The sequence below is a fragment of the Rhincodon typus genome, chromosome 13 (genome assembly GCF_021869965.1).
Source record: "Rhincodon typus isolate 14 chromosome 13, sRhiTyp1.1, whole genome shotgun sequence".
Taxonomy (NCBI): Eukaryota; Metazoa; Chordata; class Chondrichthyes; order Orectolobiformes; family Rhincodontidae; genus Rhincodon; species Rhincodon typus.
The window spans coordinates 38,891,894-38,906,865 of NC_063344.1; the positions used below are offsets into that span (position 1 = coordinate 38,891,894).

General features: G+C 36.1%; 1 protein-coding gene across 1 annotated transcript in view; it reads right to left on the bottom strand.

The window, feature by feature from the left end:
* LOC109939135 (inactive N-acetylated-alpha-linked acidic dipeptidase-like protein 2) overlaps window positions 1-14,972 on the bottom strand; it is a 221,019-nt gene that overhangs the window by 31,265 nt on the left and 174,782 nt on the right. The window contains exons 5-6 of the mRNA XM_048604809.1: window positions 5,371-5,464; window positions 4,774-4,972 (exon numbers count right to left, since the gene is read on the bottom strand). Of these exons, the coding sequence (XP_048460766.1) occupies window positions 4,774-4,972; window positions 5,371-5,464 (293 nt within the window). The remainder of the gene's footprint in view (window positions 1-4,773; window positions 4,973-5,370; window positions 5,465-14,972) is intronic.

Genomic DNA, 14,972 nt, shown 5'->3' on the forward strand with positions numbered 1-14,972 from the left:
GTTATCTCATACAACTTCGTAACGTGACATAACTCAGAGTTTCTTAGGGAAGTGTGGCAAGGACTCTCTCTTCGGACGCCTCCATGGCACATCGTGTGACAGCATAAGATGAAGCTTCATGGTGAATATCGTGATGGCTCGGAAATTCCTTTAATAAAATTCTGTTACCTTTCTGACCTCCCCAAAGATTATCTACTCATGCCTCTGACATGGACAATACCAAGTCTGAGCCTTTGGATCAGATGCGAAGGCAATGTCAAAGCATAGGGCAGTTATAATTTTGTCAGTAAGCCCAGAAAGAACAGCAACCTCCAGTAACTGTTGCATAGCTTCCATGAGAGAAACAGCAGATGAAGATCCCCCAAGGAGGATGAGCAGAATATTGAGATCCTGTAACTACAGGTTTCACTGTCATTTTCTTCAATTCTCTGACACAAAGTACAGGCACCGATTAAGGATGTCCTGGGCCATTCACGAGGAATGGTGTCATTTCCTAGAGCTGGTTTTGCACACTGAAGGATTGAGTGGCAATCCCATCGCAGTGGCCATAAAAAGAACAATCAGGAACCTGTGTTGCAGCTCCAAATTCTCGACCCATCAACGCATCCAGGATATCACTGCTATCACTTTCTCCAGATTCCATGCGTTTATATCCTTCTCTTGTGATGGGGAGTGTCAAGCAGCTCTGGGATTGGCATTTTCCACTATTGATGGCTTCTCTTAGTACAAGGCACTGTTAACTCTACCCAGATTTATAAAATCATGAGACAAGAAAGGTGAGATGCTTTACTTCTTACATTGTTTCACATTATAAAGCAAAATGCATGTTAAATGTCAAGATCTTTGTAATATTTCACTTCTGAACAATTTCAAGTTAATAGCATCTTAGTTTAAATTATGTTAATTTTGACTAATAAGGGATTCATTATCACCAACAAACAGGCTTTCTGGAAAATTATCTAGGTCCATTTGCTGGATCCAGGCAAAGAGAAAAACAGATTGGTATTTCTCACCCACCGTATCAACTCAAGCCAACAGGGCTCATTGCTGCATGTTAGAGAAATTCAGCTTACAATGTTGGTGTGGCTTCACTTCACTGAAATAGCCATGTCGAGGTCTTTGGGACCAACGCAGTTTGTCATGAGATATGAAGTATTTGAAACAGTGTTGCATAGAATTTTCTTTCTGAAATTAGTGCTAGCTAGTTCAACAAATATTAACTTGTACACTAAAGCCAGGCCTAAATTCAAGGCCATGTTTACATGATTTATTATTGACATGAGGAGTGAAAGAAATGCAGAATTTCAATAAAAATTATTTTGTTAAAATTGTGCATCCGAAAACTCCAATTTGTTAACTTACAGATAACCTCAACTAAATAGAGTGCTCATTAATCCATCTTCTGGAAGACAAGAGAAATACATTTGAGGCACACTGGAGATCACAGAATCAAATGCACATATGGGTCACTGTGACAGGCTGTTATATAAGACATGGGCAATAAAAAGGTAAATTTCTAGTGCAGTCTTCACTTAATTGAGTGACTGTCTTGCTAAACCCAGGAGAATACTGATTGTAGACACAGAATTTGAAATGATAGATTCCACTGATGTCAGAAAAAAATACCGTGACCGGTAAATTTAAGACAAAAATATGGTCACAAAGTTCTTTTCCTATTCACACAATAACTGCAGCGCATTTAAGCAGATTTGATTAGTCCATCGTTATTGCATGACTGTTCTAAATAAATTACCAGTGTCTCACCAAGAACCTACAAATGAATTTGAAATCTATGCTATTACATTACTAAGGCCTACAATTATTAATTGGAGCATTGTGTTGTTTGCCGCATTTATAATAGATTCTGAATTATGTAAATTATTTTCTGGAACATTGTGATGGTTTTTTTCCAAATGAACCAAGGTCATTGACTTGTATTTCTAATTGGTGAGCTCCCAACCCTAACAAATGGGAAAGCCTAAAGGAAAAGAATACTTTGATCTAAATTAAAGACTGAATTTAAATTATGGATGTACCCCTAATGATCTAAACTTGCTTTGTTGTCTGAAGGTCGCTGGCTGTAAATTACACCTAAGCCTCCCTGTTTACAGATGAAGAATTGCCTTATTTATAATGCTTCAGCTGACAGATCTGGTTTAACCAAATCGATACTCACTGCGGTGCTGTGAAGAAAAATGTCCCAAAGCTTTTCTTTTTTGCCCCACAAGTGATTGCACCTCTGCGACTGGGACTAAATACATTTGAAAGGTTTTTGTGTGGGTATCTTTCACAAAACATCAAGATTGATTCACAAGCCTATTTTTTCTGACTTACAATACATTTTTTTATTTTTAACTATGATAATAAATTTATAAAATGCATGAAAAATCAATTTCTCAGAGAGTAGGGCTATTCATCAAAGAAAGTATTGATTTATCGGAAATGTTACCTTGTTTTGCAGAGTTTGAAGTCCCACTAAACAGAAGCTGTAATTATAGCCTTATTCCACATTTCATGGAGGAGCATAACAGTTTATTGCTTTTTAATATAATTTCTATTATTCCCAAAACTTTAATTAAATGGAATACTTTGGAAAAAATGAACTCTATATATGTAATGCTTTTCATGTCTTTAGGGACATTCTAAAGTCCTGTCATGTATAGTGACTGTTTTTGTAGTATTGTCATTGCTGTTATGTACTATACATGCCAATGATTTGACACGTAACAAGAACCACAAATGGCAGTGAGATCAAAGACAATTTAATCTCTTTCTGAAGGTGTTAATTGAAGGATAGAAATATTATCCAGGGTTCAACAACAACACTGTTCTTCTTTAGTACTATCTTTGGATCTATAATGTCCATCTGAACCACTAAAACAGGAAGGCAGCACCTTAGTTTAACTTTAGAACTGCACTGGTGTGCTACTATGTCAGTTTATTAGGCTGATATCCTGGAAAACATGAGCCTGTGACTGTCTGTCTCACAGATAAAAGGAAAAAAACTTAAGAAATAGTAATGGGAAGAAGCAATTTGTCCCTTCAATCTATTTTGCCATTCATGAAGATTATAACTGACTTTTTAGCTCAGCTCTACCTTCCTATATTACCCAGATATCAGTGTACAAGAACACTCAGATCTCTATTTATACCAACAAGTTCCAAACCCTCATTATTTAATAAAGCCTAGTATCATGAACAGTATTTTTAAATCATTCATGGCCCACTCCAAGTTGCCCTTGAGAAGGTGGCGATGAACTAAAAAGGTGTTTATCAATGCTCAGAGTCTAGACTCAAAGAATAATATTGTAAAGTGAACGGTGCTCAATAGCCTCACAACAGCTTTAATATTGAATCAAGTTCTTTCGCACAGTACACAAAGTTACATCATAGTTGCATGCTCATGAGTTCCAAGAAATCCATGAGCTGGCGTCATGATTATATATCACTAAAACCAACTTCCAGATAGAGAAGGTAACAATGGGAAGGGGTCACGGCAGTCCTAATCAAAAAACTAGTACATCACTGGAAAGATTTGATGCACGTGAGGATACATAGAAGAATTAAATGTGTTAGGGACAGTTAAGGAGCTATTAGGTTACTGGGCAGGTAATATAGACCATCAAACAGTGGTAAGGTTTAAAAACAAATATGGGGCAAATTATAAAAGAATGCAAAAACTAGAATACTGATAACTGGGCATTTTCAATAATAGAGACTGGGATAGTAACACAGTAAAAGAATTTTTGGTCATCAGTGCATTTCTAACTCAAACAGGAATGAGGCAGGGCTATATCTAATTCTGTGAAATGAAGTAAAGCAAGTGGAGCATGTTTTAGTAGGAAAGCATTTGGGAACATCAGGAATATAAAGTGTAGCATAGTTATGGACAAGGATAAAACACAACTGAGTATAAAAATTCTCAACTGTAAAAAGAATAACTTCAGTTGAAAAGGGATCTGGCCCAGAGGGACTATAATCAAAAACTAGCAAGCCAAACAAGAACTGAACAAGAAGTGTTCAAAGAGGAAGTGGTGTAAGGTATTTAACTGCCAAAGTTGATACATTTTCTTAGGATAAAAGAAACACATAAAAGCTACAAAGAAGGTGACAACAAAATCTGAGGTATTAAAAAATCACTGACGGGTTGATATAGTAACTAAGAAGCAAATATCTATTGGCAGAAGAGTTGGTAACAAAAGGACACAGATTTAAGATCATTGGTAAAGCAGTGACAGAATTCAAGAGGAAGAAAGGTTTTACATTGAGTTTTTGAGCTCTAAAATGCACTGCCCGAAAGAGTGCGAGAAGCAGATGAAGTGCTAACTTTCAAACGAAAGCTGGGCAAATATTTGATATGGTGAAATATATTACAATACTTTTAGGAAAGGGCATAGGAGTGAGATTAATTGAATAGTTCAAATAACTAGCGGGCTAAGCCCAAATGTCTGAACAGCCTGTCTGCACTATAAGATTTTATGTTTCCACGTTGAACCTCAAGGTAATTACAAATTGGGTTTGCTATTCTACCAGCAGGACAAGGCAGAGGATTTAAACCATGTCAAACATTAAAGATATTCCCATTTTGCTTGTGTCACAAATGCAAAACACACTGGATTTTCTGCATCTACATGATCTTATGAGCCATTATTTACCATCATCTTCCATCAAAAAAAGCAACTGTACTTGATCATATTCCATTTAGAAAATGGAAACTCTATCATAAATTCCACTGAATTATTCTGAGACAGATATGTAAGCATTTTCCCATACCTATAGTAGCCTGGTGGAGCATGCTGGATCAGAAAGTTTTTCTCTAGGTTCTGCAGTACATCATTGAGCATTCTCAGATGGGCAGGATCTCTTTCCTCTGGATCATTAGCTGGACGCATTTCATCTGACTGAAAAAGTTGTGCAGTTTCTCTCAACATGTTGGCCAATTCCAGCATTTGCTCTGAAGCAATGTTGTCATCTTTGAAAAACAAAATATATAATTGAGAATTGTATCAATAGTCATAATCTATACAACGACAGTACAAAGCATGGAATAAGTACCATCCTCATAACATTTTAATGCTGACAAGAAATATTTGCTCATTGTGGAATGATTTACAGGAAATGTCAAATTCAAGAATATCCACACAGCACAACTAAATAACATTCAAGAAACTATTTAGAAAATAATTGTTCACGTCAATTAATTCCACCATGATACACTGGAGATAGCAGGGAATGAAAACATTGATCATCAGTAACTTAGGGCAACAAAGAATGAAAATGATATACAGCAATGTTTTCATACTCAAAATTTAAATTAACAATTATGTAACTGCACCGTCAAGAGGAAATAAGTTTAGAAAGAAACATAACCTTTGAGTTTCTCTTGAATCTCCAGGGCTACATCCAGGACACTGAAAGGGAGAACTGGCTCATTTGCTATACGCAGAATCATTTCAGCTGTCAACTGCAATGAACAAATCAACAGGTATAGTCCAGGGAAAGATCTGCAGGCAAATTATTTTATTATGTACAGTAATGATAACATATAAATATTTTAAAGAGAGCTGTACTTAACTGTACATTATCACTGCCATAATGAACAGAGACAGAAAAGTGAGTCTGATTTTTCTTCTTCATAAAATGTGTGCCAAAAGACTAGAGGTCAGAGGAAAAGCAGCAGGAATAGACTGAAAACAAGAGGCTGTGATAAAATAACAGGGTCAGACCAGGAATCGAAGACTGTGATAAAAGAGCCAGTGATCCGGAATTGACAGGTGTTATAAAGGAACACAGTGTAGTTTCAGAAGGAGGCCAGAAACCTGAGCCTCTGACAGAGGAACCAGAATGGAGCAGAAGTAGACTGGGAATCAGAGACTGTGAGAAAACTGCAGGAACCAGAAACAGTGGCAGGATATCAGAGTGACATCACGATGAGGAGGGGCAAATGCGGAGGATTTAAGGTGACATTTAACCCTAACTCTATCACACTCACAACGTAAAAGCATAAGAAACAGGAGAAGGAATAGACTTAGCCCTTTGAGACCGATTCACAATTCATTGAGATCATGGCTTATCTTCTACTTCAGCACCATTACTTCCCTTGATGTAGAATTCTATTGATGCCAACCTTGAACATACTCAATGTCTGGGCCACAAATTCCGAAGAGCCACTACCCCCTGGTTTACTATTTTGCCTAATTGGGAGTAAGCTCAAAATCACTTTGCCATACCTTCCAGTACAAAACCAAGTTGATATATCAATGAATTACGAAACATTCTCCATACTCCATTCAAGCTGTTGTTTCATTAATATTAATTAAAAGTGCAAGTGGCTTCCCACAGGTACACTCTATAAATAGGCCAATATTGTCACAATCAGTCACTGCCATTGCAAGTACAAACTGAAGGAACACTAATAGAAGGGTGAAATGCTTCACTGACCACAATGCTCCTTGTTATTTTGATCTCTTTAATTCATTTTTCAAATTGGGTACGAATTGACTAATTAAGGATGATTCCTAGGTCCTTACTGAATGATGTGGATCAAAGCCACCGCATTTTGCAATTTTATATTTTTTAATTCATACAGGCAAAGTGAATGAAAAGATTGCCAATTTCAATTAATGGCATTTAAAATGGTGTCATTTGCTCTTTAAAAGTTACTTAATTTATTTATCATAGCTATGGAACAAACTCAAAACTTAATGATATGTTCAATAAAAATAATACCACTTTACAAATGCACATTGTTGGACTAGCATTGGAAAAATTCTGAAGCAAGTAACAAAATTGAGATTTTCAGGCAACAAATGCTTGAATGTGCTTGGACGGTCATCTTAAAAGTTAAGTATCCACTAACTGTACCGGGTCCATTAAATTTAAAGAATTAATATGAATAGTAAAATGCAACATATCAGAAAGCTAAGGTGACATCGTTTTAATAAGTCACAAAGAAGCTAACAACTTTACAATAAATACGACTGCAAGGCAACTAAGTGTGACATCATAGAGGAATTATGTTAGAACTTCATCCCATAAAAAGGATATATTTTTCTCCTAAACTTCATCAGGCATTTCATTTTGCTCTGTATGAAAAGCAGCAAACTTTTAAAAAAACTTCATGGTGAAATGCAAATTAATTTGTAGGCAGAGCAGAATATGCTCTCAGCCACCTAACGGCTGCAGGCCCAAATGTATTTGGCATTTGGATTAAAATAATGGATATCTTAAAAACAAGTGTCAGAAATGGTAAAGAATAAATATATGGAAAATTTGACCTGTTACTTCCATCCACAAAGCTATACCTTTAGTAAACTGTCAGAGAAGTTGCTGAAGCAGTACTGTCGCACGCTATACAAGCTTCTCTATGTTTGAGATTGTTATTATAGCCACATGAAAAAACTGCAAGTGCTGTTGGAACTGTGGCAAAACCATTGTAACAAAATTTAAATCAAAATCATGGAAATCTGTTGATGGGACTCTTTATTCAGTATAGCATCACACAGCAAAACTTTCAACAGCATTGAGGATTGTGAATTAGGCTGTCACCAGGGATTAATATACCTCCATGGATACAATCCCATACTGGCTTCCCCTCATGGATTGTGCTACCCATGTGGTTTGGGCATCAGGGTTCTGTCATGCACTGTAAAAACTGCACACTTAGATTACACCATCCCTACTTTAAGTCTGCTACATCTGTTTCTGCTTTTTCTAAGAGTGACTACTGTCTGACTCAGGAATTTCTACAAACTCTTATTTACATTCTATTATACAGAATATTGGTCTTTATATCACAGCTCTCTAGACAGGATGGAATAACTATTCAAATATCAATAGTATGTGACTGCTGATATCAGAGTTTCATCATGCTATTATTAACATAAGTTCTCATTACATCATTACTTGTGGTTTTGATCTTCTCAACACAATCAGGTCAGAAAAACCTTTTTTACAGAGTGCTAGATCAGATGCCATAATTCTTAGCTTATGCTTAAAATATACTTTTAAAATAAATGAGCAAGTGTAGATCTCCATTCTGCATGCTCATTGCTAAGGAATGAATCACAGCAAAGTGGAAATAAAATCAATAAACAGTTTGCTAGCTTGAGTATAAGTGAAAAGTAAATGTTCCAATGAAGGGTCAAATTCAACTCAAAATATTAACTCTCTTTCTGTCTCCACAAATGCTGCCAAACCTGCTGAGATTTTTCGGTAATTTCTATTTATATTTCAGATTTCCAGCATCAACAATATTTTGCTTTTATGAATGTTTCATTATTTTGACTGGATCATGGTTTGGAATGTAAGTGGTGCCTTTTTCTTTAAAACTATATGCTCCTTCAGAGAAGCACTTTTTCAATGAGCACTTGTCTGTATAGTAAAAGGTACATTTTCAAAGATGGCTCTCCCATTAACTTTCAACTATCCAAAAATCAGGATATTAATGTACTCTAATAAATGGCAAGTCATTTCCGCATCACATAACTGCCAAGCAATGGCCACCTCCAACAAATGAAAACCTAAACATCTCATCCCCACATGCAATTGCTTTGCTATCACTGAATTCCCTACCATCAGAATTCTGACGTTCACCACTCACCCGAAATTAAACTGGATGAGGTATAATTGTTACAATCATTGTGGCTACAAGGTTTTCAGTTTGGATTGTTCCAGGGTTACTCAGCCCTTGGCTCATTTCAGCCTTCTTCCAACATGGATAAAAGAACTCAACTCAAGTGCTAAGGTGGGAGTGACCACTTATAACATCAGGACGATAAGGAGTCCTGGAAAAACTGAAGGCCCTGGGAAATAAAGGGAAAACTCTTCACTGGTTGGAAGGTATTTTCAAAACAACTTGTTCATAAATGTTAGTATGCACCTCCAGAACAGGCGGACTTTGAACCTGAGCCTCATAGTTCAGGGGTAGGGATACTACCACTGTGCCATGAGAGGCGTCAATCACTGGTTGGAATATATTTTCTAATCAACTTGTTTAGAGGTGTTATGACACACCTCTGGAGCAGGTAGGATTGAAATCTGGGCTTTGTGGCTTACAGGCCAGCACAGTATCACTGCACCACAAGGGCACTCAATCACCTGTTTGGATCATACCTAGCAGAAATGAAAAGTCTGTTGAAGGCCAATATTCTTAGCCCCAGAACTTTGATGCAGGAGTTCCTCCGGGTAATAATTTAGGCTCAACTATTTTTGATTGCACCAATGACTGGTTTCCATCTTAATGTTAGAAGTGAGGATATCAACTGAAGCTTGCACAGCATCCAGTGCTATTTGCAACTTCTAAGATACTGAAGCAGTCTGTTTGTATGCACCAAGACCAAGGTAACATTCAAGCTAGAGTTGATAAGTGACAAATAACAGATATATGCCAGAAAATGACCATCCCCAATAAGAGAAACCAACAATCTCCTCTTGATATTTAATGGCACTATTATTGCTGAATATCCTACCATCAATACCTGGTAATTATAATTGACCAGTAACAACAATGCTACATATGCAAGTACTGTATACTACAGGGCAGGTCAGAATCTTGGAATTCTGAGGTGAATAATTCACATTCTGACTCCCAAAAGACTGTCCACCACCTGCAAGGCACAAGCAAGGAGTGTAATGGAATATTCTCTTGCCTAGATGAATACAACTCCACAAAATCCAGGGAGCTTCACACCATCTAGGACAAGGCATCCAGCTTGATCAGCACTCTATCTACCACATTCAGCAGTCAGTCCCTCTACAACTAGAATGCATCAACAGTGATATGTAACATTTATAAAATGGCAACTTATCAAGGCTTCTTCTCTTGTAACGCTAATATTGACAAGATCAAGTATAGCAGGCCCCTCTAAGTCACACAGCATCCTAACTTTGAAATATATCTTTGCACCTTCATGACTGCTGTGCCAAACTTTTGAAACTGCATATCAAGTCCCTTCGCCACATGGTTTAAGAAGTGCCTTCTCAAGAGAATTCAGGATGGACAATAAATGTTGGCCTTGCAAGTGAAAGCCATGGCACATGAGTGAATATAAAAAAAATCCTGTCTTCACTTGGTAAGTGACTCATATGTTTTGAAATTATTCAAATTATTTCAGTATAATGTGTTCAGTTCAACCAGTCACGATTTGTCTTTCCTAATAAGAATTGTTGGGTAATATGGAAAAAGCAGGGTGGGCTTTTTGTGGCATATGTAAAAGAATCATAAATTCATTTTAAAATGTTTATAATGTCAAAGCACATATTGATTAAAGCTGTTCTTTCCCCATAGTTCCCTTGAAAGCTATTCCTTTCAGATCATTCTCAATGAAGTAATATAACTAACATAGCCTGAACTAGTTACAAGAAATAAAAGGTTCTAATCATATATAATCCGCCAGTAATTTTAATAGAATAATTCATCATGGCAATCTAAAATTAAGTTTACATAGAAGATTTTCATTCTGAAAATGCAAATCTTCAGGAACCAAATAGACAGAAGAGTGAATAAAGCAATAAAAGAAATTACTTTGCTTCTTAAGTTTCATTTCCCTTGAAACTTCCATTCAATGTCATTTCTTCCTTCACAAAAATTCCTAGTAGACATTTTGAAGGTTACGTACGCTTGGTGAGATGCTACGCTTAACATTTGCTGTCATTCATCTGTATTTAATTACATTTCCTTCCATTTTAAATTTCACATTATATCCAATCTCTTTCAGAAGTTACAATTGAATTTGTCTCCACCAAACACTCACAGACAGCATTACAGATCCTCATGACACACCATGTATAAAATCATTTTCTTCATCTCTTAAAACACAGCAAAATACTGGACACCTGAATAAAAACAGAAAATGCAGCAATGCTCAGTGGTTCAGTCAGCATTCGATAAGAGACAGACAGTTAACTTTTTGGGTTTGCAGGAAAATTTAGAATTCTTTTAAGCAAGTAAAAGCAAGAGAGTGTGAGAAAGAACAAAAGGGAAATATTTTTCATGTCTCCTTTGTTTTTTTTTACCATTATGCAGAAAGCAATCTGCTGTCCTTTTCAATGCCCTCATTCATGGGGAGAATTTCTCTACATCTACACTGCCTAGAACACCTCTTGACTTTGAGCATTTCAATCAAATCTCTTCTCAATCTTTGCTTTTCTAAAGAGAACACTGACCATTCATGTTGGGTTTTTTTCTGCAATCTCTCAAATGACTTCATATCCTTCTTGAAGTGTGGTGTCAGAATTAAATGCAAAACTCCAGTTAAGGCTGAATCTATGTTTTATAAAAAATCACCATAACTTCCTTGTTTTACACTTAATGAGTTGAACCTTAAATATTTTTTGGAGGTATTCCTGTTGTGAGATCCAGCAAGCTCTTGCCATATCTTCCCAAACATGGATATAAATGGTTTCTCTTAACAGTTATGACATTTCAGTAGATGGACTGAAAAGCCCCAGCATCTCCCGATAACATTTCTATTTGAGTTTAGAGATGGTTAATTTATAATAAAGGAGCAGGATCTGTCCTGAAACTGTCCTTGGCCAGGTTGCTTGTGGAAATGTTTTGGCTGGCTGCTCAACAGCCACAATTAGAAATAGAGTCATATGGTTAGAAAAGTCAGACTCCGATTTCTAATCAAACTGTTCATTAATTACAATTTCTAAACCGAAATTGTCTAGGTACGAAGGGTTTATTTATTTATCACTGTTCTAATCAGTTAATTCACCATGTCATTCAAGTCAGTGCCTACTTAATTTATACGAATTAAGGAGTTGTGACTCTGCTAATAGTCCTCAATCCACATTACAAGCACTACTCTTACACGTATAACTGGAAATTTGAAAATCATAACATCCTTAGGAATTTCAGACAATTTTTTTTCACAAGCTCCATCAAGCTGTGCTGCTAATTGTTCTGTGGTAACTGGTGAATACAAATCATGCAAAGAGAAACTTCATAAATCTCTGGCTCAGAAGGATTTCAAATATTTCAATGCGGAAAGAATAATATCTGAATGGCAACCTTTAAGAAAAGCTAACTTTGAAACAAGATTTCTGTTCTGTGTTTCTTAACGGCATGATGCATAGGAAGGGCTGCATAATAATAGTTGTGAAACATAACATTAGATGATGTTATGATGAATTGGAGGCATTCAATTATTAATGACAGATGAATAGCTAATGAGCCATGTTGTGGTTAAAACCAACAAATGTATTGAATATGTGTTTTCATTATTTTTCTTAATGGGTTTCAAATTCATGCATTACTCACAAAAATTTTGACAAGCAGTAAAAGTAACATCAGGGAGAGATGCGATGCAGGGAATGGAAGTATAAAACAAGTTTGATCAATTGGCCCATTCATAGCTGTGACAGAAAAGAAACATTTTTGTTCAAGATTTGGTTTGCTATTGGCTTTCTCAATTCTCCTGACAGCAAACACAGTAACTGGCTACAAAATGGCACTGTGCACAGAAATTGTTGCTGGAATTTAGTTGTGGTGATAGGAGACCTGCACGTCAGTTTGGAAACCAGTGGGAACTTTACATCACTTTTCGACAGGAAGCCAAAAGCAATTTCACTCCAATCAATGGAACTGGATAAAGTCATGGGGAGAAGTTTGCTGGTAAGAATGACTCATGTGAATCCAGCCACAAATCCCCAAGCCACCAGTGAATCCAGTGGAGTTAAAGATAATTGATCTCAAGTGGCTTCTTCACGGGCCCAAATGGTCACTTGCTGCCAGCAGGTGGTTTTGCCGAAAAAGCCCTTCTGCCACTCATTAAATTCTGTCTGTTTCTTCCACTGCCAGTCATTAAACACGCTGCCACCTACCTAATTCTCCCAGCCTGGCCACCATTTCATCCACTCCAGTGAACTCCATTAAATTCCACGCCCTGGATAAATTTAACTTCTGACAAGTGCAAGATACACATTTTACTTGTTTGGTTTGTTTCCGATAGCTAAAGGATGGAGGAAAACCATTCAATTCATATACGATCACCTTGTCCTTTCATTCAAACACATTTGATTGGCAGATGTTTTGAATTTAAAAGATGTAGCTGCAAAATCTTGGTCTTCTTTTGAAGATATTTAATCAATTCGTCCTTGTTCAAATCAGGGAATCTGTCTACTGCATTTAGGAGAGATTTACTGATAATTTCCTTGGGGTTTCTCTGCCTCTGCTACTGCTACTGCTACTGCAGCATCAGCAGATGTTCAATGGAAATCCCATTTATACTAAAGCTGAACTGAGGAAATTCCCATTGCCAGACAAGATTTCTCCCTGTGCAACAATACGTATATTCTTTATAGTGTTTAAATGTAGATTGTTCACCCATAAAGGTAATACTTCTGCTGTGCTGAACTTTGATACAGGAAACAATGTTGTATCAGCTAATTTTCCCTTTCTCAGTGTCTAAGGGAGGTATTTGGTCTGACAAAAACTAATCAAAAATGTACAGTCATCTGTTGTTTATTTGAATAATGCTATTAACACCTAAATGAATGTAACTTGCCAAGGTTTCAGTTAGCAGTCTTGTGCAAAAACTTTAGTTAAAGAGTTTTATTATAATCCCATTTTATACTGTAAATACAGAAGAAAGCTGTGAAAATTTAGATTCGGTAATAATTCTTCGTCATTGTTCAATATGCCAAAACTGATCAACTAATCCAGTCATATAACATTAAAAGGAAAAAAGGTAAAACAGGCATTTGGCAATTTTTTTAAACAATGCATGTATTGTAAAAATCCGGTAATTTAAATGCAACTTTGTTAAAATGTTGTGCAAGTGTTCTTCAAAATTGGAAAATAAATTAAACCATAAGTTTAACATATATCTCACTCATACTATGGGTTTGTTGTATAACTCTACTCACTTCTATGAGGCTCGTTTTGTTTGACTGCTATTTTGTGTTACAAGTAACTTAAACTGAACTTTTAAAAACAACATATTGCAAAGGTATGGTCTTTAGCTTGATGGAATAAATTCTTTATTGTTCTTACAAAGATACCTTTTAGGAAGCATTATAGTGTGTGTTTTGAACCACTCATGTTGAAGTTTTATAATGGATTAGTATTGAAACTTAATTCAAGCAATTACTTGTTAAAATTGTCCCAATTAAACCTTCATGCAGTTGTACCTGTTAGCACCATGAAATCTTCACGGCTCAGTCACTTTATCACATGTCAGATAATAACATGTATTATTCACAATTAAGCTGCCTATCACCATTCCAGTAGTACAAAAAAGATGAAGTTTTACAATGCATTAAGTTTTGTCAACTTGTATGAATGTTTGTACAACACAAGCAAAATGCTTATTCCCCAATGTACTTTATCAATATAAACCTTACAAACAGCAGTTTTACTATCATACCAACTGTTATCACCTCTGGTACCATATCCATTCCTCTACTTCAATAGAATCCACCTTTCACTGTGCCTAAAGGACACTAATGATCACAAAATTGAGCATAATGATCACCAGTGACATAATAGCACAATATTGAGAGGATTACATTTCCAAAGGCACTGCTTTGCAGATGAGGTATTAAACTGTGGCTCTTATATCCTCACAGGCAAATTGTTTTTGAAAATCCCAAGGTTGTGAACGGCATTGCATATCAATATTTATTTCTTTTGAAGTGATTACTGGTTCATCTCAGTCATACTACTAGCATTAGTAATTACTGTAATTCTTCCCAATTCTTAGTAATCAAGTGCACATAAGTAAAAATAGGAGGTACAAATACACTATGAACAAACTTCTTTCCAAAACAGTCAAGCTACCCACTTTTATCTTTAAACACTATCATAATTTCATAATTAGTGTGATTTACAAACAAAACTAATTTGAATTGAATTTCCATCACTATTTCCAATTCATTTCTTTCAGATATATTGCAATCTAAAGAAGATCTCATTTTGCAAAGAGTTATTCAGATACTCACGGCAACTGAAAGTGAAATAGAGGAGA